Source organism: Symphalangus syndactylus, chromosome 22, assembly GCF_028878055.3.
Source record: "Symphalangus syndactylus isolate Jambi chromosome 22, NHGRI_mSymSyn1-v2.1_pri, whole genome shotgun sequence".
NCBI classification, from domain to species: Eukaryota; Metazoa; Chordata; class Mammalia; order Primates; family Hylobatidae; genus Symphalangus; species Symphalangus syndactylus.
Window position 1 is genome coordinate 33,364,980 of NC_072444.2, and position 21,193 is coordinate 33,386,172.

Genomic DNA, 21,193 nt, shown 5'->3' on the forward strand with positions numbered 1-21,193 from the left:
TGAGGATGCCACTGCAGCAGAACCAGCCATTGGTGTCAGTGAGGGCCAGGTTTGAACTTCCCTTAGTTCCTTATTGTGTGGCCTTGGGTGAGTAGCTCTGCCCCTCTGAACTCCAGTCTGTCTCTGTAAAATGCGGCCAGTCATGCTCTCAGCCCTTACAGCGATCTAGAGGATTTGGGGAAAATGCTTGGGGCCCATGGCCCGGGCTGCAGAGAAACGCCCAGCGCCAAGGCCCAGGCCCGGACAGAGAGAAGAGCTGCTCCACTTGCGTGGCCCGTCCTCCCCTCGGCCTGGGCTTCCTACTCTCTCCACCTGCCTTCCTCTGCCTCCTCTTGACCACGGTCCTCGGGGACTAGGACCCCACATCAGGCTGAATAGGGGGCAGCCAGGACCCTACATCCAGGCCTGGGGACCCCTGGCAGGTCTCCATGCAAGCCCAGCTTCCTCCCTCCACTGCCAGCTGGGTTGGAGTTCAGTCCTGTGAACATTCCCACCTATAAAATGGATCCAACCCTCGCATTAAGCCCATGGTTTGGCTGGAAGACCACAGTGACAATGTAATGGGGAGAGTTGTTCTGTGCTGTTCAGAAGGAGGAAGCAGTGCTGCCCTTGGCCTCCAGGGCCGGGTGGACCCCACCCATCCAGGCCCGAGGGCTGCCTTCCCACACTGGGGCTGGATTCAGCCCCGACACTGTGCTGCTCCCACCCCAGCTGACCCCTCCTTCCAGGAGATAAGGAGGAATCATGGGAAAGGGGGCAGTCGGGGGTGGCGGGAGGCGGCCAGGCTGGGGCTGGGCGGAAGCAGGCGCCTTCTCTGGTGGAAGTGGCAGCTCTTCCTTCTCGGTGCCGGACCCGGCTCTCAGCTGCTACTTGGCCGCGGGGGCTTCCAGGGTGGAGCTGGGTTTTCATTGGAGTGTCTGTGGGACACTGGTGGGCTCTGTGGGATGCCACCCTTCTCAGGAGCAAAGGGACCTGCCGTAAGGGGGTGAGCTCAGACTCCCCCCACGGTGCCCCCAGGGAGCCCCTGTGCCCGGGAGTCTGTCACTCTGCCCTTCCCACCCATCCCCACCCACTCTCTGCTGCCACTGTGGGCTCGGCCTTTCACACCCTCACCTGCTGCCTGAGGGCACTGCCAGGTTCCCACTGTCCCCAGGGAGAGGAAGGCATGTTGGAAGTGACCGAGGGCTGCGGACTAGGAAGCCTGGGCGCTGACTGGCTGCCCCCCTCAGGCCAGCTGTGCTTCTCCCGCGGAGCCCAGGCATGGGAGAAACAAGTGGGCAAGGGGGCCTGATTTGGACCCTGGTCCTGGCACCCAGGCCAGATGCCCACATGTCCACCTGCCCTTCACGAGCCCCTTGGTGCTGGAGCTTTTTCTCTGACCTTCCTGTGGGAGCAACACTTTGTACCACCCATGGCAGGGCCTCCACCCAGGAGAACGGCATTTCCACAGAGTCTCCCGGGAGGCTTTAATGCTTCCAGAACTTTGTCACTTCCTGGGACAATGTGCTCTTGCTGAACCAGAAGAGTGGTCATGGTGGCCGAAAGCCTCTGCAAGCTCTATGCCACCCACACTCCATGCCAAGCCTGGGTGGCAGCCCTGCTCTGTGATGCTCAGTGCTGAGGCCCCCCACGGGGCAGTGCCATGAGGGATTTAGAGAGTGGAGTAAGAGGCCCAGAGAGCGCAGGAGCATTTGCGGAGTCAGAGCTGGAGGGTGGCAGAGGGGACAGATGCCCAGAGCCCCTTGAAGTCCAGGGCAACCTCCAGGGCCCCAGCCTGCACCTGGCCGCACCCAGCCCTGACGCCTGGGCTGCTGACTGGCCCCAGGATGCCATCTCCCCTTTCTAGCTGGTGGCTTCTCTGGATGTGGAAGAGGCTTCTTACTCATTCCCAGTCCCCATGCCAGAAGCACCCTGCACTTAGTGGGTATTCCACAAACATCTGGTGCCGTGACCTGAATGTCGGTGTCCCTGCAAAATTCCTGTGTTTGAATGGACTCCCCAGTGTGATGGTGTGAAGAGGTGGGGCCTTGTAGGCAGTGAGGAGGCCAGGAAGGCTCTGCCCTGGGGAATGGGATTACTGCCCCAGAAAAGATCAGAGGGAGTGGTTCCCCTTCTGCCCTGTGAAGCTGCCCCGAGAAGCCGCCCTGGAGGAGCCAGAGGGCTGATCTGTCGTGCCTGGATCTTGGACTTCCCAGCCTCTGGAGCTGTAAGACATACATCCAGGGGTTTGTAAATTACCCAGACCAAGGTGTCTTGTAGGAGCAGCAGGAGTGAACAAGCAAACACAGCTGTGGGGAAGGCTGCCCTCGCAGGGAAAGAGATGGAGGTGTGGTGAGGCCTCAGGGTCCCTCATCCATGGGCCCTGGAGCCCAGGCCTGAAACTGGGCCTTCCGGTTGCAAAGCTGGGGCCACGTTCCTGTGGGTGGCTGAATCTGGGCCTCCCCAGGCCAACATTCTTCAGCTGGCTATCTTCCCAATGCAGCGGGAAACCCGGCTGCAAAGTGTGTTCCTTCCAGGCAGGATGGCAGCATTTCCGACAGGGCGTCTGTGGTCAGAGGCTTCCTCCGTCCGAGGCGCTGAGAGTGAAAAGCTTTCATTTCCCGACTCTAATGAGCAGACCCTGGCAGGCACGTTCTCAGTTAAGGCCAAGCCGGGAAAATAATAGCCTTCAACGTCAGCGGTGAGAGCCAGCCCAGCAACAGAAAGACAAGAGGCTTTCTCTGACTGCCCAGAACCAGGACGCTGGGGCAGTTTCCTGGAGGACACCCCGAGCTGGGCAGCCTGCAGGTATCTGTGGCTGTGCTCCAGATGAACACGGAGGGCTGAAGGGCCCGTGGGTTTAGGCAGCGGCCCAGAAGGCCTGGGTTTGGATCCCAGCCCTGATGCTGGGCAGGTGTGACCCTGGGGGCCTGCGTAACTCTCGGAGGCTGCAGTCCTCAGACTTGGAGCTCGGGGAGGCTCAGTGGACACCTTCACATGGCAAAGCTCAGTGCACCCTGGGACCCTGGCCTGGCCGGGGAGCCATCTGTTGGGAAGATAAGCCTGGGCCTGGGAAGGTGACCAGTGGATGCTTCAGGCAAGGCCTTGCCCTTGTCCTAGAAGCTTTTGCCACCAAGCCAAGGGCCTCCTGGGCTGGGGAAACTGAGGTGCCAGGTGGCCACTTTTCTCCAGTCCTCCCGGAAGCCCCAGTGGCCCCAGCTTGGTTTCCCAGGGGCTACTCATGAGGAGGCTGGGGAGATTGTGCCCCAGAGTCAGGGGCTGTGAACTCTTAGAGTTGCGGATGCCTCAGGAGGGCAGGTGCCTCCTGCATGACCTGGGCCAAGTCACGTTCCCCCGTGCCTCCTGAGAGTGGAACCCACCATTCCCTCCTGGCAGGGCCGAGGTGCTGAGCTGGGCGTGTGCAGGTGGGGCCGTGTTCCCAGGAAGGAGAGACCCCGTTGAGCCCCCTGAGCCTCCCCTTCTCCCGTCGTGTTCCCTCTACTTTTATCTCCCACACCCACCCCGGCACCTCCCCCGTGCATTTCTGCTGGCCCCGCCTGGCCTTCCTGTCAGGGGGTCAGCCTCCGGATGGCAGGCCGCTGCTGCCTGTGTCCCTGGCCACTGCTCATCTCTGGGCCTTGGGTCTGTAGTGACACTGCACCTTAGACCCAGCGCCCTGGGCTGCCTCCCCACCATGCCCCATCTCTTCCCCAGGGCACCCTTGAGCATTGGATTCGGCCCGGGCCTTTCCCTGATCCTCTACCCCTCACCCCCGGGATCCTGCTGGGCTCTTGACCCCGCTGAGGCCTCAGCCAAACCCCCAAATTCTACCTCGAATTCTCCACCTCCCCCAATCTGGCCAGAAGTAGCTCTAGGGGTCAGGGAGGTGGGCTGTGCAAGGAGGCAGAGGGCAAGAGCTTCCCTTCCCCGGAGAGGAAGCAGGTGCCCAAGGCTGTGGGATGCCTGGAATGACCAGACCTCTAGGGCCTGAACACTTCCCGTGGGAGATCTGGAGGGGAGGGTGTGGATGCTCTGAGCCTCAGGGCTGATCATGAGTCTGGGCGGGGCAGCCCAGTGGGTTGGAGCTTGCTTCTCTGCATTTTGTGTAGACATAGGGTATCCTGAGCTGGGCCCATGCAGCAGGCATGCCAGTGGCCTTGGGGACTTGAGGACTTCTGGGATGGCTTTCCAGGAGTGATGGGCCAGGGCGAACTCCCATGCGTGGGCTGGGGAGGGAGAGCTGCACTGGGGGCCTCAGAGGCAGAGGGGGGTGGCATTAGGGACCTCAGATGGCATTAGGGGGTGGCCAGACCCTGCCAGCTGCAGGCTTGGGTACCTTTGAAGGCAGCACAGGCTGCTGGCTGGGCCCTGGGCACAGGGTATGACCTGGCTGCCACCCCCTGACCCCGGCATTCTGTGAGCAGGTTCTGTTCTGCCATGCTTTGGGTGGAGAGAGGTCAGCAGGAGTGACAAATGGGGCCCCTGGGTTGCTTGAAGCCAGCCTGGCGATGTACTCTAGCCACCAACTATTGGTTCATTTGGGCTGGCCAGGTGCCTGCTGTGGGCCAGGCCCTGAGCACCATGTGGCATGTCTGGGCTGGGCTTCCAGGCACGCAGCTTCTGCCAAAACTCCCTGCCTGGCACCTGGGCCTCCCCTGAACACCCCCACCCCCCACCTCTCCTGCCGCCTTGCCTAGCCACCCCGCACCTACCCCATATGGCCTCCAACAAGCCTGTTCATGTCCCCGAAAATGTCATGTCCAAAGGCCAGCTGAGTTCCACCTCCTCCAGGAAGCCTCCCAGATCACTCCTCTGAGTGCAGTGTGAGACCTGGGGCATCCTCTTGCCTGTCTGCAGTCTCTGCTCCCCTGGCAGCTCTGATGTCCCAATAAGAGTCTGGGCCCGGGGGCGTGGGGCTGGCCTTGCCTGAGGGCTACATCCCCAGCGGGTGCTGTGTCAGCCCTCAAGGGTTGGGTGGGAAAGAGCCTGGCAACAGAGAACCCACAGACAGCACGGACACACACACACACTCACACACACACGTACACATGCTCTGCTGCAGAGAACCCACAGACAGCGCGGACACACACACACACACACACACACACACACACACACGCTCTGCTGGCCCGCAGCAGAGCCTCACCTGGACAGACCAGGCCTCGGGCTCTCGGGGGCTGCTGTGGGAGTCTGATGCCTCCCTCAGAGCCGGGAGACAGGGCCACTCTATCCTGGGCTCACCCGGGGGCTGGTGTGTGCAAGAGAAGGGGGCTCCCCACTGTTTCTGCCTGGCCTCAGCCAGGGACAGCTGCAGTAAGGAATGGCAGCTGGGCTCGCGGATACAGCGGTGGTTTCAATTTTCCTTCCTTTGGCTTGGGCGAGGAGTGGAGACAGGGTAATGGGTTTAACATGAGGCTGACATTGGAACGGTTCGGGGAGGCCCCTGCCAGGCCCTGTGTGCTCTGAGGCTGAGTGGGGGCCCCCCTGCTCCTAATAGAAGCTCTGTGGTGGCAACAGCGGGAGAAGGGGTGCGAGGAACGTTGGGGAGGCTGTTCTGTTCTGTCTCCGCAGGGAGGCAGCTTGGACTGTGTGAGACCCCAGACCACAAATGGACCTCCTGCTCTGGGCTGGGCTCTGGAGGTCAACGGTTGGAAACCGCCAGGCTGGTCCACGTGCCACTTGCAGGGGTGGGTGGCATGGGAGGGCTTTGGGGCTTAGGAGCCTTGAGCCCCCAAAGGCAGATTAAAGAGAAGCTTGAGAGTGGCCTCCTTCTAGCACCTTCCTGGCCATGCTCTCTGCAGTGGGGGCCAGCAGGTGCACACTGACCACTGCCCTGTCCTTGCAGCCCTGTGCCCCTTGCTGCTCTGGGTGGCTCCTTTCCCCCACTCCAAGCCTGGTCCCAGCCCCTCCCAGGCCACCCATCTCCACCCTCCCCCTGCATTAGCTGGGATGGTCTCCACCTGTGCATGGACTAGCACTTTTGCGGGGGACACGCCCTTACCTTCCGGTGTCCATGGCCCACCCCATCATCCCATCTAGACCCCAGGCCAGGTCCGCCTACCAATGCATGTGTCCAGGGCAGGGGTGGGATGAGAGGACCAAGAATCTCACACTTGCTTTTAAATGTCATGGCCGGAAGTGATGCCTGTGCCCTCTGCTCATGTGGCCACACCCGCCTTCTCCCGCCTTCTGTGGGAGCAGGGAAGAGTGAGCTGCAGGTGTCCGTGAGGTCAGAGCCCAGGGCCCGGTGCCCCCCGGCCACTCGTTCAGGGTCCACCTGTCCACCTAGGAGCACCCCTGGCCTGGCACACAGGGCACATGCAGGTAGTTGTGGGTGGTGGTGATCGCCGCTCCACCTGGGTGGCTGCTGGGCCTGTAACCTTGTCCCTGCAACGTGGCCACCTCGGTCAGGACTATAGGTCGTGGCTCCTGGTAGCTTCTCTGAGTGTCACTCCTTTTTCTCATACCCTCAACCCCCTGCCACCAGCCAAGGGCTTAGCTCCTTCCCCCTGTTTCATGCCAGGTGCTGGGTCTGTGATGCCATCCCCAGGGGCCTGGCTAGGTGGGAGATTGCCTGCTGAGGAGGTAGACTGGGCTGGACACTGGGCTGCCTGGGGCCTTGGCCCCCTTGGGCCCCACTGGCGGCCCCCCTCACCCCATGCCTGAGCCCCTAGGAACCTGGGTGGAGGCAGCCCCCACTGTGCCCACAGCCTCTCTTGCTCCCACACCCAGCCCAGCTTTGCCCAACACTAGCTCTGCGTTCAGAGGCCAGGGCAGCGTGGACAGCCAGGCATCATCTCCCTCTCAGGGAGGTAGAGGCACGTGTCCAGGCGCCTGAGCCGCAAGGCCGGAGGGGGGCCTTTGTGGAGCGGGTGTCAGAGGTGAGCAGTGAGGGACAGACACACGCAGCAGTGGGGGGTGTTGGCTGGACCCTGTCCACTTCCAGGCTCTAGTTTTGCCTGAAGTTCCGGAGTCAGGGCCCAGCCCCAAGGGGGAGCAGTGACATTTGGGGGTGGCATTGGCCCTCGCTCTGGCCTGGGTCCTGGCAGGAGCCTGGTGGCCGCCCAGCTTGGAGAGAAGGGAGAAGCTGGAGCCAGCCGCTGGGGGCTGGGAGAAACTTCTGCTGACACACACACATTCCCAGGCACAGACGCCGGCTGCGTTTCCACATCGGGAAAGCATTTCCCAAACAGCTTCCAGACCCCACAGCCTCCGGCCGGGATGTGCTCGGTGGCAGCACTGAGCAGGGGAGGGGGTGTTGTGGGTGCAGCCTGGGCCTCGGAGGCGCTCTCTACCGGTGGGCTGCTGCCCCCCACGGCCACGCCCAGGCTCCTCCCTAGCCTAGCGGGAGGGACGGCCCAGAGCCCTCCGCACCCTAGAGCTTCAGCTGGGGCTCATTTATACTCCAGCTCTCCCAGGCTGTGGGGACCTGGATGGACGTCTTAGTTGGGTGGGGCGATGCCACTGTACCCTAGAGCCATGTCCTGCCTGTGGTGGGCACACACGTCATTGTCGAATGAAAAACTAAATGAATGAGCCAATGAAGGGGTGTCGTAGAGGAGGGTGGGCAGGGGTACGGGGGTCCAGCCTAGGGTGGGCTGGCCAGCTGGGGAGGCTTTGCAGAGGTGACCTCTGAGTTGGTGTCTTTGAAGGATGCATCGGAGTTCATGGTCTGTTGGGCAGGAGGAAGGGTGAGTGTCTAGACTGCCAGGGAAGGCTCGTTCAGGGAGGCCAAGACCACCAGAGGACGGCCAGAGCCAGGGTGTGAAGCTGGAGCTGCCTAGAAACTTTGCCCAGGCCCCGGGGATGGCCCCTTGGAGAGTTGCAACACTGAGCCCTGCCCGACAGCCTGCCTGGCGCCTGCCATGGCCTGGGGAGGGTGATGAGCAGGAGAGACCATGTGCCTAACCAGAGGGGCACCTGCAGGTGCCTGCCAGAGCCACTCCCCTGGAGGAACCCGAAGGAGGTGGCCCAGCGAGGACAGGATTTGGGGGAGAGTCAGACCTGGTCCCCATGGGCTGCACTTCTCTTCCCTGCGTGACCCTGGGGAAGTCATTTCTCCTCTGGAAACTGGCTTAGCGAAACCATAGGAGAATGTCGCAGGAGCCGTGGGCAGAAGGCAGGACTCAGGGTCACCGGGGGGCCCCCACACTGGGGTTCCACCTGGGCAGAATGAGGGTTTAATCATGGTGTGTATGTGAGGGCAGAGGGGAGGTGGGCGGGTGGGCACGGGGCGGCAGACGAGGAGGAGGGGAGCAGAAGCGGGGGACTCCCAGCTACGGGATAGGAGCCTGTGTAGGGCCAGGGTGGTCTGTGTGGGGCTCCAGAGGGTTGGATGCAGCCTTCTGGAGAGGGGCAGCCTCCCTGCTGCCTGTCAGATGAGGGTGACTGATGCGAGGGACCCTAAGGGTGAGATGGGGATGTGATACCAGGGGGCTCCCATAGCTCTTGGGGGTTTTGGGGCAGAAAAGACAATTTCCTTTGCCTGAACTTGTTGTCAGGAAGCTTCCTGAAGGCCTTGCTGTGCTGTGACAGCTGCTCCCTGGAGGCTCGCCCTACTCTGTTGGCTGCCCTCCTCTGCCTGGACCCCGCGGGCACCGTGGCGGTGACACACCTGGCCCTGGTTCTCCTTCCCGAGTCACATGTCTCATTGCTTCAGGGCCCCTGAGCTGGTCTCATTCGGGCCTCTGCCCATGCACAGATGAGGAAACTGAGGCCAGAGAGGCCCCAGGACATGGCCATGCCATACAGCCCTTCAGTGGGCCAGGAGCTGCCTCTGTGGCCCCAGTCCTGCACTGGGTACTGGGCACACAGGCTGTGGTAGCCCAGCCCTCACCCTGGATGGACACGGGATTTGGAGTCCAGATGAATGGAAAGGGTGATGGCAGCCCCAAGGGGAATGGAGGGGCTGGAGTGGTGGCCCCCAGATGGCTCTGGTGGGGTGCTGAGGCGGGGGTATGGAGGTGATGGCTATCAAGGGAGAGGGCCAGGGCTCAGGTCCCTGGCTGGCTTCCAGGATGCCTCTGGACCATGGCTCTGTCCACCATGGCTTAGGAGGTGGACAGTTCCCAGGACGTCCCCCGCCCTCTGGGAATCAGGTCTGGACACTCTCTGCCATGGGTCTCTGCGTGGCCTTGGGGTGTCTGTTGGAACAAAGGGCCAGGAAGGGGCATGGTCAGGCCTCCAGACTCGGCCTCCCACTCCCACGTTTGTTGACTTTTATGGACCCTCAGTCAAGCGCTTTTCCCATAGGAGGGAGGTGCTATTGTTACAGATGGGGAAACTGAAGCACAGAGCGTTTCCACAGCTCGCCTGGGGCCTCAGTTCTTACTAGCAAGGCTGGGGCTGTCCAACAGAAACAGAACGTGAGCCACACGTGCAAGCCATACACACTGTCTCACGGTTTCTCAGGGCCACGTTGGAAAAGCAAAATCAAATAGGTGAAATTGATTTTAATACTATATTTTATTTAACGTAATGGGTGCAAATATGATCCTTTTCAGCATGCAGTCCATATAAAAATGGCTCACGGGGTAGTTCTCTTCTATTCATTCTTACTAAGAACATACTGACAAGGTGACATGTGTGATGCTAGCACGCATGTCCATTGGGACAAGCCACGGTGCACGGCTTGGTGGCCTTTGGGGCTTGTGGGCTCCGGCTGGCTGTAGACTCTGGGTGCCTGATCTTCCCTGCTCGAGGCCTCACGCGGCGGCTCCTGGGCTCCTCCCTCCTCCTCGACACAGCATGAGGCAGGAGCCCTTTCCCAGGGTGGGCAAGACTTGGGGGATCCTGAGGGTGCGGCTGGTGCCTCCTGCTTCCTGTGGGCTTTTTCCTCCTCCCGTGACCCCGGAGCCCGGAGGCTGTCAGAGTGGGGCCTGCATGAGCTGGGAGACAGCATCCCTTCAAAGGCCTCTTGAGGGACCTTCCCCAGATGGGGTGCTGATGGAGGACTCCAGCCCCATCGCCTGTTGGTGAGGGCGACTGGAGTCGGAGGTGCAGGGATTCTGTTGCCCAGGCTCCCGCCGAGTACTGGGCCCCGTCCTGTAGCAGGCGGAGAGGGACAGAGACCAGGGAGAGCTCGCTCGCAGGGCAGCCGGCTGCGCACCTCCTGGAGGATGGATGCTGCCTCCGTGGCCCGTGCCCTTGCAGGCCTGGCCGCTGGTGTCTTCCCCTGCACCCCTCTCAAGCCTGGCCCCTACCTCCATGGAAACGCTGGGCTGAGGCCCTGTTGGGCTGTGGCTGCGGAGGGCGGGACCCTCAAGCTTCTGTTGGCACTTACTGGTGAGTTGTTGGCAATGAGATGCACATCATGGTCATAAATGATGTCGCCCTGCGTGGAAGGTGCCTTCAAACAGACCCGTCAGCCTGTCTATCCGTGAGATTTACGGAGGCTCCTCACGGCAAGGGCTCAGAGGCTGATGGGAGGGGCTTCCCAGGAGGCCCCACAGACAGGCAGGGCCCAGGCAGGCCCATTTCTGCAGAGTGTTGGGGGCCGAGGGGGCAGGCTGGCCTCTGGATGGCGGACAGGATGGAGCAAGGTGAGACAGGCTGGGACTGGGTGGGGCCTCTTCTTTCCCATGTGCTCAAGGGTGGCCCCTCAGCCCTTGCTCCCAGGTGCCTTGGATCAGCAGAGACTGCTCTCTGCCACATCTTAGCACTGGGCAGGCTTCTGAGGGGTGGGTGTCGGCCGGCACGTGGGCCCCTGGCTGTAGTGGAGAGTGGAGAGAAGGTGGAGGCTCTGCCGGGATGGGCTGCCTGCTTCCCTGAGTTGCCGGGGCCGGAGTTCTGCTCAATTGAATTTGACCTGAGGACAGCATCTTAGTCTGTCTGGGCCTCAGTTTCCTCACCTCTAAAATGGGACAGTAGCCCTCCCCTGCAGGGAATGGTGAGGATGGCACTGCATCCCCAGAGCCCAGGGCCTGGCACAGTGGCTGCAGCTGAGGTTGTCAGTCCTTCTTCCCCACAGCTCTACCCATGGCTATGCTCCTGACCCAGGCTTGCCCACATACGGGGCCTGCTGGCCCAGGGAGCATGCACACTCCTCCTTCCTGACAGCTGGAAGGTGTCCCCAAGCTTTCTGTCTCTGCAGTGGCCCCAGTCATGTGGATTTGTGCCCACCGCTCACCTATTGTCCTCTGAGAGGAGACACAGGCTGCATCTCTGGGGACAGGCTGAGCTCCAGGGACACTTCCACTGCCTTTCGGCGGGAGATATTCGGGCCTTCCTGGAAAGGCCGGGAACAGTGTGGGCGGGCGCTCAGTCCTTTTGTGGACCCTCACTGCCAGTGCTGGAGGTGGTGCTGGGCTGGTCCCAGGCAGGGATCACTGCTGAGGGTCACTGAGCACCGCAGCTTGCTGGTCACATCTCTTCCATCTCCATGGAGGCTAGGAGTGGGAGCCCAGTGACCCCCCACCAAGCATAGGTGCGAGAAGGGGCTCAGAGAGGATGGGGGGCTCTGGGGACTCTGGTCCAAGCCGGAATCACAGCCCTGGCTCTCTTGCAGAGGTTAAGTGCTTGACGAGGCTCTAATATGTGGTTCCTTCTGCTGCCGACCCTAGGAGGACTGCCTCCCCCGGGCTATGCCCTCGAGGACCGTGGGGGACCCAGGGCTCTGGGGTTGGAAGCACCTCCGTGGCCTTTGCAGCCTGACACCTGGGCACTGCTGGCCACCCTGCGGACAAGTTCTCCCTGCTCTCTGTCCGTCACCACCTGCTGCAGGGATGCCAGGGTTCCCTTGCCCAGGCTCCCTCCAAGTACGGGGCCCTGGGCCAGGGGAGGACAGGACAGTGCAGGCACTGGACGTGGGGACTGGGGGTGTCTCAGCCCCAGTGTGTCCACATCGGTGCTGCAGCTTCAAACCAGTTCCCCATGTTCCCCACCCTTGTCAGAGTTCAGCCCCACCAGCCGTCTCTGCAGGCACCCCCTCCCCTGCCCCGCGGCCCGGCCACGATGGCTCCCTTTGCTGCTTTGGCTTCTTTTCCGTGTTGGCTCCAAGAACAATGTTTGTGCATGTGTGTGCCTGTGCGTATGTCCGTGCGTGTCTTTGTACCTCCTGTGTGCATGTTTGCACACGTGAGTCTGTATGCCTGTGTCTGTGTGGGTCGCATATGGATGCCTGCGTTTGTGCCTAGGTCCCTATCGGCGTCCGGGTCCGGGAGCGCGCACTCTGGAATGCGCGGGGCGGGTGGGCGGGCAGGCGCGGCCCCCTGGGGGATGCGGGGCGGGGCTCTGGGCGGGGCTGGGGGCGGCCCCCTCGGGCGTCTGCGGAATTGGCCTTTACCTGCGGGGGCGGAGGGAAAGCTGAGAACTTAAAGGCAAGTGGGGGGGCGCGCCCGGCCCAGAGCTGCTCCCGGGCGGCGCCGAGCGAAGCGGAGCGGATCCCGGGCCTGGGCTTACGCGCCCGCCCGGAACCCAGAACCAGCCCGAACCGCCTGCCCCGTCGCCCGGCCGCCAGCTTAGGGCGCAGTGTGGTTGGTCCTCGCGCCCTCCCGCCCGCCGGCCTACCCGGCCATGGGGGCGTCCCGGGACCACGGGCTGGCCGCGCTCTGGTGCCTTGGGCTCCTGGGGGGCCTGGCGCGCGTCGCGGGCACGCACTACCGCTACCTCTGGAGGGGCTGCTACCCGTGTCACCTGGGCCAGGCTGGCTACCCCGTGAGCGCCGGTGACCAGAGGCCAGGTGGGCGCCGGGCGAGCCTGGGCAGGGCGGGCGGGGCCAGGGCGCTCCCCGGCGCGCTTCCTTTGTTTCCTCTTTTTAAAGTTTGCGCCAGGGCGCTGCTAGCTAGGCTGGAGGGATCAGGGCGGGGCAGTGCCCGGCAGGCGCTCCTGCTTCTGGGACAGGGTCCGTGGGCGCTGAGGAGTCAGTCACCCCCGTCCCCTCTCAGGGCTGTCGGCAGAGGCTGCTAACAGCCAGGTCCCTTGACCGGAGGAAAGAAAAACATCCCCTGCCTTTGTCTGTGGGAGCAGGGTTCCCCGCTCCCCATGGCACTGGTGACTCTGCGGGTCAAGTGAAAAGGCAGGCTGGAGAGAAAGGCCTTTTGAGACTCCCGGAGCTGAGTCTCCAGGGTTCCCAGAGCTCAGCCCCTTTGGGGTCCTGTCTGTGGATGTGGCAGGTGCTGTTGTTCTTCCTGGAGCCCCACAGGCATGGGCAGCTGAGGACCCTGGTGGCTTGGGAAGCAAGTTACAGCCCTGCCCTCGTTCCATCCTGCCTCTCTCTGCAGCTGGGATCTGGCGCCTGCACTGGGCCCGCCTCCCTCCAGGTGGTTGCTTTGAACTAACTCCCTGGGATCCACAGAGCTTGGAGCTGGGCACCCTTGGGAATTGGAGGAGGGGGTGGAATTGGAGGAGGGGGTGTGGGCTGTGCGGCTCCCAGTGAGTCATCAGCCGCATCAGCCGGGGGTAGACAGTGGCTGGCGGGGGCCCTGAAATGGCTCCTAAGAGACATTGCCCCTCCTCAGCTGTTTCGAGTGCTGGGCCGAGCCTCTGCCTCTCTCCTGCGTGAAGGACTAAGCACCATGCCTTCGGTGTGGCAAAGGCTTCCTTCATTCCCTGGCTTGGTCACTTGGCCCAAGGGGGGCCCAGGCTCCATCTTTGCTGGGTAGGCAGCCTTCCGGCTGGGTGGCTCAGCCCAAGGCCACGTCCACCTATGGTGGCACTAAATGCCTTGTGACTGTGAAGCATCCAAGGCCTCTGGCTGGGAGCCCCTGTCCTGGTCCAAAGCGTGCTCCAGCTTTTGGGGGTGAGAGGAGAAGGGCCCATAGGTAATGGTGTGTGCTCCCTGGGGGTGAGGACCCTGTGGCATGTGTGGGGACAAAGCAGGGCTTGGAACTTGATAACTGCCCTGAACGGAGCTTTCTGGCAGGGGCCCAGAGCCCTCCGAGTTTCCTATAAGTCCAGGCAGGCTTCAGAAGGGGTGTGTCTTGGGTGGTTTCTGCAGAGGCAGCTAGTTCGAGGCAGCCCAGCCATGCCTGTCCACCTGCCTGTGTAGTCCTGGGCTGGCAGCTGTGGGACATGGGTGATGGTCGCTGGGGGCCCCATGGGCTCCCTGAGGCTCCTCCACTTCCCAGCCTGGTAGACACTGCAGGTCTCGCCAGGCTCCCAGTGAACCAGCCCATGTTGGCACAGCCGTGTTGCCGTGTGCCAGTGTGCTGACGGTTCTGTTGTGAGGCTGCCAAAGTCCATAGTCTCATATCTAGCCGAGGGCAGCAGCAGGATCCTGGCCCAGCTGTTCCTTAAAATAGCTGCTCTCTGAGCCCACTCGTCTCCCACCAGATGGCTCCCCCCAGGTTCATGTCGCAGCTGTCTGGGGCGTCTCTGGCCTGCCCCTTCCCCGTGTGGGGCTTGGCCTGGGGCTGGACAGGGACAGTGGGTTTGCCCCCAGGCTGGGCCGTTGTACCTGGAATGAGCAGGTTTTGTCGCCTGACTCATAGGGACCTCCAAGCTCCTTTCGGCCTTTGCTGGGGCCTCACTCACCTCAGGCTCAGGCCCCCACACTGGCCTCTGAGTCCCTGGGGCCAGTGCTTCCTGGTGGCCCTGGTCCCACTGCAGGGCTCAGTGGGCAGCATGGTCTGTGTGTAGGCGGCACGGGCTGGTCCTGGATCACAGGTCTGCAGAGGAGGGAACCCAGGGAGCAAGCTTCTGCAGGGCACTCGGCTCCCGTGAACCTGGCTGTGCGACCGGCCCCACAGAGGCACAGGAGTCAGGAGCCCGGGCTGGCAGAGCTGGCACTGGGAGCCCCGATTTCCAGCCCAGATGGTCCGAGCCTCTATGACTCCTGAGACGACAGTGATGTGCTCTGCAGTTGTGTCCCGTGGGTGCAGTAACAACCATACACTCAGCGTGCTTAGGACAACACGGATTTATTACCTGACAGTCCTGTGAGGCCCAGTCCAAAGTGGGCTAAAATCAAAGCGTGGGCAGGGCTGTGCTCCTTCTGGAGGCTCTAGGGGAGAGTCTGTCTCTTGCCCCTTTCAGCTTGTAGAGGCTGCCCGCATTCCTGGTCTTGTGGTCCCTCCTCCATCCTCAAAGCCTATAGCACAGCACCTGCCAATCCCTGCCTCCCTCTGACCTCTGCTTCCACTCTCACATCTCCTCCTCCCCGCCCTCTGACCCTCCTGCCTCCCTCTTATAAGGACCCTGTGATCATGTTGGGCCCACCTGGATATGCCAGGATAACCTCCCATCCAGATCCTCAACTCAGTCCCATCTGCAAAGGTAGATCCCTCTGCCATATGAGGGTCTGGGGATGAGGATGTGGACATCTCTGGGGGATGTTCGTTATTCAGCTGACCACATTGTCCTGAAAGGCCACTGCGCCTGTGGCTCTTTAGATCACAGCCGCAGCCAGGGTCACTGGCTCAGTCCTTGGAGCCGTCTGAGAAGAGCTCAGCCCTGCCGTCACGTGGGGTGCTTTGGGAGTAGGGCGGAGAGGGTTTGGGTGACGCATTCCTGCCTTGATTTCTGAGTGAAAATCATTTCTATTAAGGGGATTTGCTCAGTTCAAAGGGGCCGAGATCTCAGAGTGGAGGGGACCCCTGCAGGAGGTTGTCTGGCCCAGTACCTGTCCCTGTAGGCCTCTGTCGTCCAAGTGGGAGGCCCCAAATCCTTCACCCTTGAGCTGGCTTACTGTGTCCAGAAGCTGATCCTGGCTGACAGCAGACAGCAGGCACCGGAAGTGTGGGTGCACTTCAGCGCCCCCACCCAGGCCCTGTCTCCCCCACCACAGCCTCCTGCCACTGCCAGATGGTGCGGCTGGGGTGACAAGGGCTTGGCCTAGCCGACCTGGGCCTGTGCATTTTCGGAGGGAACGTGGAATTTCTGGAGGGACTATATTGGCTGAGAGAGGCGGGGCCGAGCCCAGATGGGATGCTGGAGTCCCAGTGTTCCTGTCCACTTAGCAGGAGGACACTTACATCGTTGCTTTTCAGAGACCCTCTCGGGGTCTTGGATGAAGGGATCTGAGCTCAGGGGGAAGGGTCTCCTTCCTGAGCCTTCAGGTGGGTGCCACCCACCCTGCCCTGCCCAGTGGGCATGAGTCTGCCCCCCAGCTGACTCTCATTGGAGGGCACCAGGTCCCTCTGTCCCTCCAGCTTCTTTGGGGCGCTGTTGGGGGCCCGTTAACCCTTTGCTTTCAAGCTTCTTCCCGCAAACCATCCTGGCCTTTGTGAAGGTTGCGGTGATAACTTCATGGTGCAGGTGGAGAGGGGCTCCTGGTCTCATTTGCAGCCCCCTCTGGGAGGCAGCCTCAGGGCTTAGGGACCCTGGGGGTCTCCCCAGAGTGGGTGTAGCTTGTGCAGGGAGTGGATGGCCCTGGAGGTCCCAGGCAGAGACCCTGGCCTCCTGGGGCTGTTCATGTCATCTCTGGGTTGCAGGCACATTCTCAGAGCGTGGATGGGCAGCAGGGTTTCCATAGGTGGTGGGCACAGCCTGGTGGGTGGGTGCCATCTGTTGACTCAGGCTCGGAGACAGCTATGAAGAACTTCTCGGTGTGTGCTGGCGCTGGCCGCTTGCACCTGTCAACAGTGCTCCAACGCCGGAGTTTTAGGATGGAGCCCGGAAGGCGGCATTTTCATGGGGACCGTGGGTGGGAACTGGAGGGTGGTCGAAAGGCCTTGGTAGTCACAGCCGGTCGTGGACCTGGCAATTGTTAAGCAGAATTAGGGAGGCCTTGGCTCTGCGCAGGCCCTGGAAGCGAGGGATCAGGCCGGCCATGTTTCCCACTCGGTCGAGGACTTGTCTTTTGAAATCATATTTTCTCCCAGAGAGGCCACGCCCAGTGGGAGTCTGCCGGTGGCATTTTGAGCTAAATGTTGCCTTCCCTCTCGAGGCAAGGTCAGCGGGCAGGGCCTCCATTGTCACCCTGGCCAGAGGGCCCCAGACGCTCGGCTCATAGCTTTTGGAAGAGCACCTGTGTGTCTTTCTCCCCATGGTGACCCTTTGGTGGCTCTCAGTGTTCCCTCCCTTTCTTCGGATCTGTGAACCTGGCTGCGGGGTGGGTGAGGTTGTTGGATAAAAGATGTCACCTGGGTTGGGCATGGTGGCTCATGCCTGTAATTCAGCACTTTGGGAGGCCAAGGTGGGCGGATCACCTGAGGTCAGGAGTGCAAGACCAGCCTGGCCAACATGGCGGAACCCTGTCTCTATTAAAAATACAAAAATTAGCCAGGCGTGTTGGCGGGCGTCTGTAATCCCAGCTACTAAGGAGGCAGAGGCAGGGAGAACCGCTTGAGTCTGGGAGGCGGAGGTTGCAATGAGCCGAGGTTGCGCCATTGCACTCCGGCCTGGGCGACAGAGCGAGACTGTCTCAAAAAAAAAAAAAAAAAAAAAAAAAAAAAAAGGTGTCACCAGGCCTGGGTAGCAGGCGTGGACTGCGGTGCCTGGGGCAATGCCCATGTCTGCCTTGGCCTGGGTACCGGGCTCTTACACTCCTCTCCTGGCATCTCCTGGCACCTATGCTGTCCATGTAGCCCATGTGGTCTCTCCCTCATGTTAGCCTTGGCCTCTCTGACCAGGGCACTACTGGCACTTCCAATGTTTCCGCCATGCCCAGAGGCCCCGGACCCCTAGGAGAGTCCTCCTGGAGTGCTTCTGGAAGTCTCTCTGGTGGGGGTCATGATGTGTTCTCTGGGCAGTGCTGAGGCTGCACAGACTGGCTTCTCCTCTGAGAGCCCCTATGTGCCGGGTGCTCTGGCCGGCTGGCAGGGGCCCAGCAGCTACGGGGCTTCTGACCCAGGTTAGCCCAGGGGCTGCACACACAGGTGTCCAGGAAGCCTGTGGCCTCCTGCCTGTCTGCTCTGTTCTGTTTGCCTCAATCGCTGCCTGGATTCCCCGGAGGCCCAGCTTGGCGACGTGGGCCTGGAGGGTGGGATGAGAGGCTGGGCAGCCTAAAGCCACCTCCACATCTGTGCTTTCCCACTGCGTTCCTGCAGAGGGTGGTGATGGGTCTGGGTGCAGCCCCCTGGGTCTCCAGCCCTGGCAGGGTCTCAGGGGAAGGATGCCCGGAGCACCACCGGCTCTCAGCTCGTGGTTCATCCCGGGGTTCCTGCTGGGCCTCTGGGCTTCCAGCCAGCACTTTCCCTGTGGCCTGTGCCACGGGGCTGGGGACAGGAGCAGGTAGGCCCAGGTGTCCTGTGATGGGAGGCGTCCTCTCAAAAGTGCACCTGCCCTTGGATCCCTCCCTGCTCTCTTCAGCCACGCTTGTTCAGGGGGCTTGGTAAGCAGTGGGAGGGACAAGGGTCCTGCGAGGTGTCCGTGGCCTTGGACTGCTGCCCTGCTCCCCTTGGCCGGTCCCCAGGCTGTGGAAGTCCAGGCAGTGCAGATGCGGGGAGAGGCCTCAGGACCAGGCTGCCCTCGACCCCTTCCTGCTCTCCTACTCCCCTCTACTGCCTTTGAGTGGGGCCTCAGCTAAATCTGGAACCTGAGGACACGTGGTTCTAAACTGAGCTGGCCCTTGGGCAGGGAGGGTCTGACAGGGTCTGGGCTGCTTCGGGATGGTGGGTGGCACTTCATGGGTGAGGGTGCCGGCACAGCAAGGGCTCCTGCCCTGGGATGTGGTGGCCTTCTGGGTCCTTGCATGGGGAGCCTGTGAGTGTGGGGGGCCCAGGCTGACCCCAGCTGCATTGGTTTCCCAGGGCTGCTGGAACAAACACGGCAAACGGGGTGGCTACAAACAATAGAAGTTTCTTCTTTCACCATCTGGAGGCCAGGATTCCGAACCCAAGGTGTCCATGGGGCCACGCTCCCTGTGAACCTGTAGAGAGGACCTTCCTGGCCTCTTCCTTCTGGCTGTCCTTAGCCTGTAGCCTCGTCACCACAATCTGCCTGGTCTTCACATGGCCCTCTCTGTGTGTCTCTTGTTGGGATAGGCGCATTGGATTTAGGGCTCACCCTCATCCGGGACAATCTCATCTCGAGCCTGAACTTAGGACAGCTGCAAAGATCCTGTTTCCAGACAAGGCCTCACTGGGAGGCTCCATATGGCCGTGAACTGCGGGGACACTCTTGAAGCCAGCACGCCCTCCCCTCTCTCAGGCTTCCCCCCACAGCCTGGGCATGGCCGTCTCAAAAGCTGTCAGTTTCTCTTTTTGGGCTTGTGGGTCCTGATGGAGCTGTTGACACTGCCCAGGAAGCACTTTGTGGATTTGGACTTAAGAAAACCGCATGTGCTTCCGGTTCAGTCTTGAAAGGCGCTAGAGGCCCAGCCTGTCCTTGGAGCCCTCTGCTGCTCCCCACCTTCTGGCCGGCCCTCGAGGCGGTGGCTCTTCCTTCTTTAGCAGGTGTCCAAGGTGGGAGCACAGACCCTGCCTCTTCTGCTCCAGCTCTGGCAGGTGTGGGTGAGGGGCTCAGGGGTGGTGCCCTCGAGGCACAGGAGGGTCCTGGGTCTGGGCCCCTGGCACCTGGGGGGCTGTGTCGGCAAGGCAGGAAGGCACAGGTGCCCAGCTGCTGACCCTTCCCCATTCCTGCTCAGATGTGGACGAATGCCGAACCCACAACGGTGGCTGCCAGCACCGGTGCGTGAACACCCCAGGCTCCTACCTCTGTGAGTGCAAGCCCGGCTTCCGGCTCCACACTGACAGCAGGACCTGCCTGGGTGAGTGTCGCCTGGAGACCCTGCCCAGGATCCTGGCTTCAGCCATCCCTGCCCTCTGGGGTGTGCCCAGGCCTGACCTGAGAGGGTGGCTGTGGACATGGAGAGGCAGAGGCCGCTCTGGCGGTGGCTCCTTCCTGTGGAGCATGGCTCTGTGGAATCCTGGCCACACCTTGCCCCAGGCTCAGGCCGGTAAAGAGACTGAATGCCAAGTTGCCAGGTCCCCAGGACCCCGGCTGCAGACCCTCTGCAGCCACACTAAGCCCTGCTGTGATGCTGAGGCCTCTCCCAGTGGACAGGGGAGTGAGCCCATGGGTGGAGATCCTATTAAAGCTTCTCTACAACAGAAGCTGCCGTGGTTGATCAGCAGGGACCTGGCCTGGTTGTGATGTCCCCTAGATTTGATGTGAGGGAGACCTGGGTCGCTTGCTAGGCCGTGGGGGACGCTGGCCGAGGAGGCCTGGTCCAGGGCAGGGGCTGCGTGAGGCCACCCTTCTTCGCCTGCAGAGCGGGGCTTTGTGGGCCCAGGTGATCCCTGCCCAGCCTTGGGGAGCCTGGAGGATGTGGGCTGTGGCAGGTGGGGTAGGGGTGACCAAGAAGCGGGACGCTGTCCCTCAGCTTCCTCTGCGGGGTCTCTTGGCTGTTGGAACAGGCTGGAGGAGGTGTCGGGGACACGGACTGTGGCCGCAGGGAGGGAGGGTTAGAGGGCAGCAGGGGAGGTGCCAGGCCCCGAGGAACCCGTACAGGGCTGAGCGGGGGCTGGAGCCCAGGAATCTGGGGTGAAGAGTAAGTGGCCAGTCAGCCACCCTCACCCTTTGGCGCCCCTGCTCCTGGCTGGCTCTGGACACAGGCGCCCCAAGCGAGGACAGGATTGGCCCTCTTGTGGCCTCTGTCTGGGAGGCATGGGGGGTCACTCTCTGGGTGACGGGGGTCAGGATGCCCCTTCTTTCTGCCTTGGAGGCCTGGAGCGGGGCCCAGGCCGGCTCTGAGCAGCCTCCCTCCTGGTCCTGCCTGCAATCTGGCAGGGCGGCCTGCCAGCCCCGGGGGGCCCCCCCGGCACACACTCACATGTCCCGGCCGCCGTGGGGATCCAGGCAGCCGCTCTGTAAAGTTTCCCTGGGTCTGAAAGTAGAAACAGATGCAGGAATGTTGTGATGTACTTCCGGACAACGGAGACGGGGGTGCGGCCCCAGCCCGCTGCCCTGCGGGGGCTTCTGGGAGGCTGTGGCACTTTAGCCTTGCACCCCCTGGTCCCCTCAGGCCCCCTGGAAGGGGCAGCTCTTGGGGGGGGCATGTCCTTTTCTCGACCCTCCTCTCAGGCAGGGTCTTCCTTGTAGAAGGGCAGCCCAGGTGTCAGCCCAGTGGGGCCTCTCCTGGCCTCTAATCCCCTCTCCCGGCCTCCTACTGTGAGTGGGGGGCCTTGGGACACTCACTCTCCTGGGCTTTGTTTTCACCATCTGTGTGATGGTGATCTTCCCTGAAACCCTCAAAAGGGACAAGGACCACCCACCCACCACAACCCACTGCCCACCCACCCGTCACTCACCCGGCTGGAGCCTCCTCCTATAGCCAGGCCTTCTGGGATTTGCTTCCCAGGAGGCCGTCCTAGAGATGTCTGCGCACTTGGGG

At 62.0% G+C, this 21,193-nt stretch overlaps 1 protein-coding gene across 12 annotated transcripts in view; it reads left to right on the plus strand.

Moving 5' to 3' along the window:
* Positions 1-21,193, plus strand: part of LOC129472208 (multiple epidermal growth factor-like domains protein 6) — a 120,013-nt gene that overhangs the window by 66,696 nt on the left and 32,124 nt on the right. For 8 of the 12 annotated variants that reach the window (XM_055261606.2, XM_063631169.1, XM_063631172.1 and 5 more), the window contains one exon: positions 19,445-19,567. The exons of 3 other annotated variants lie outside the window; for them this stretch is intronic. In XM_055261606.2, coding sequence (XP_055117581.1) covers positions 19,445-19,567 — 123 coding nt within the window. Of the gene's footprint in view, positions 1-12,492; positions 12,659-19,444; positions 19,568-21,193 lie in introns of those variants that run through there. One more of the 12 variants, XM_055261605.2, reaches the window with a different exon arrangement.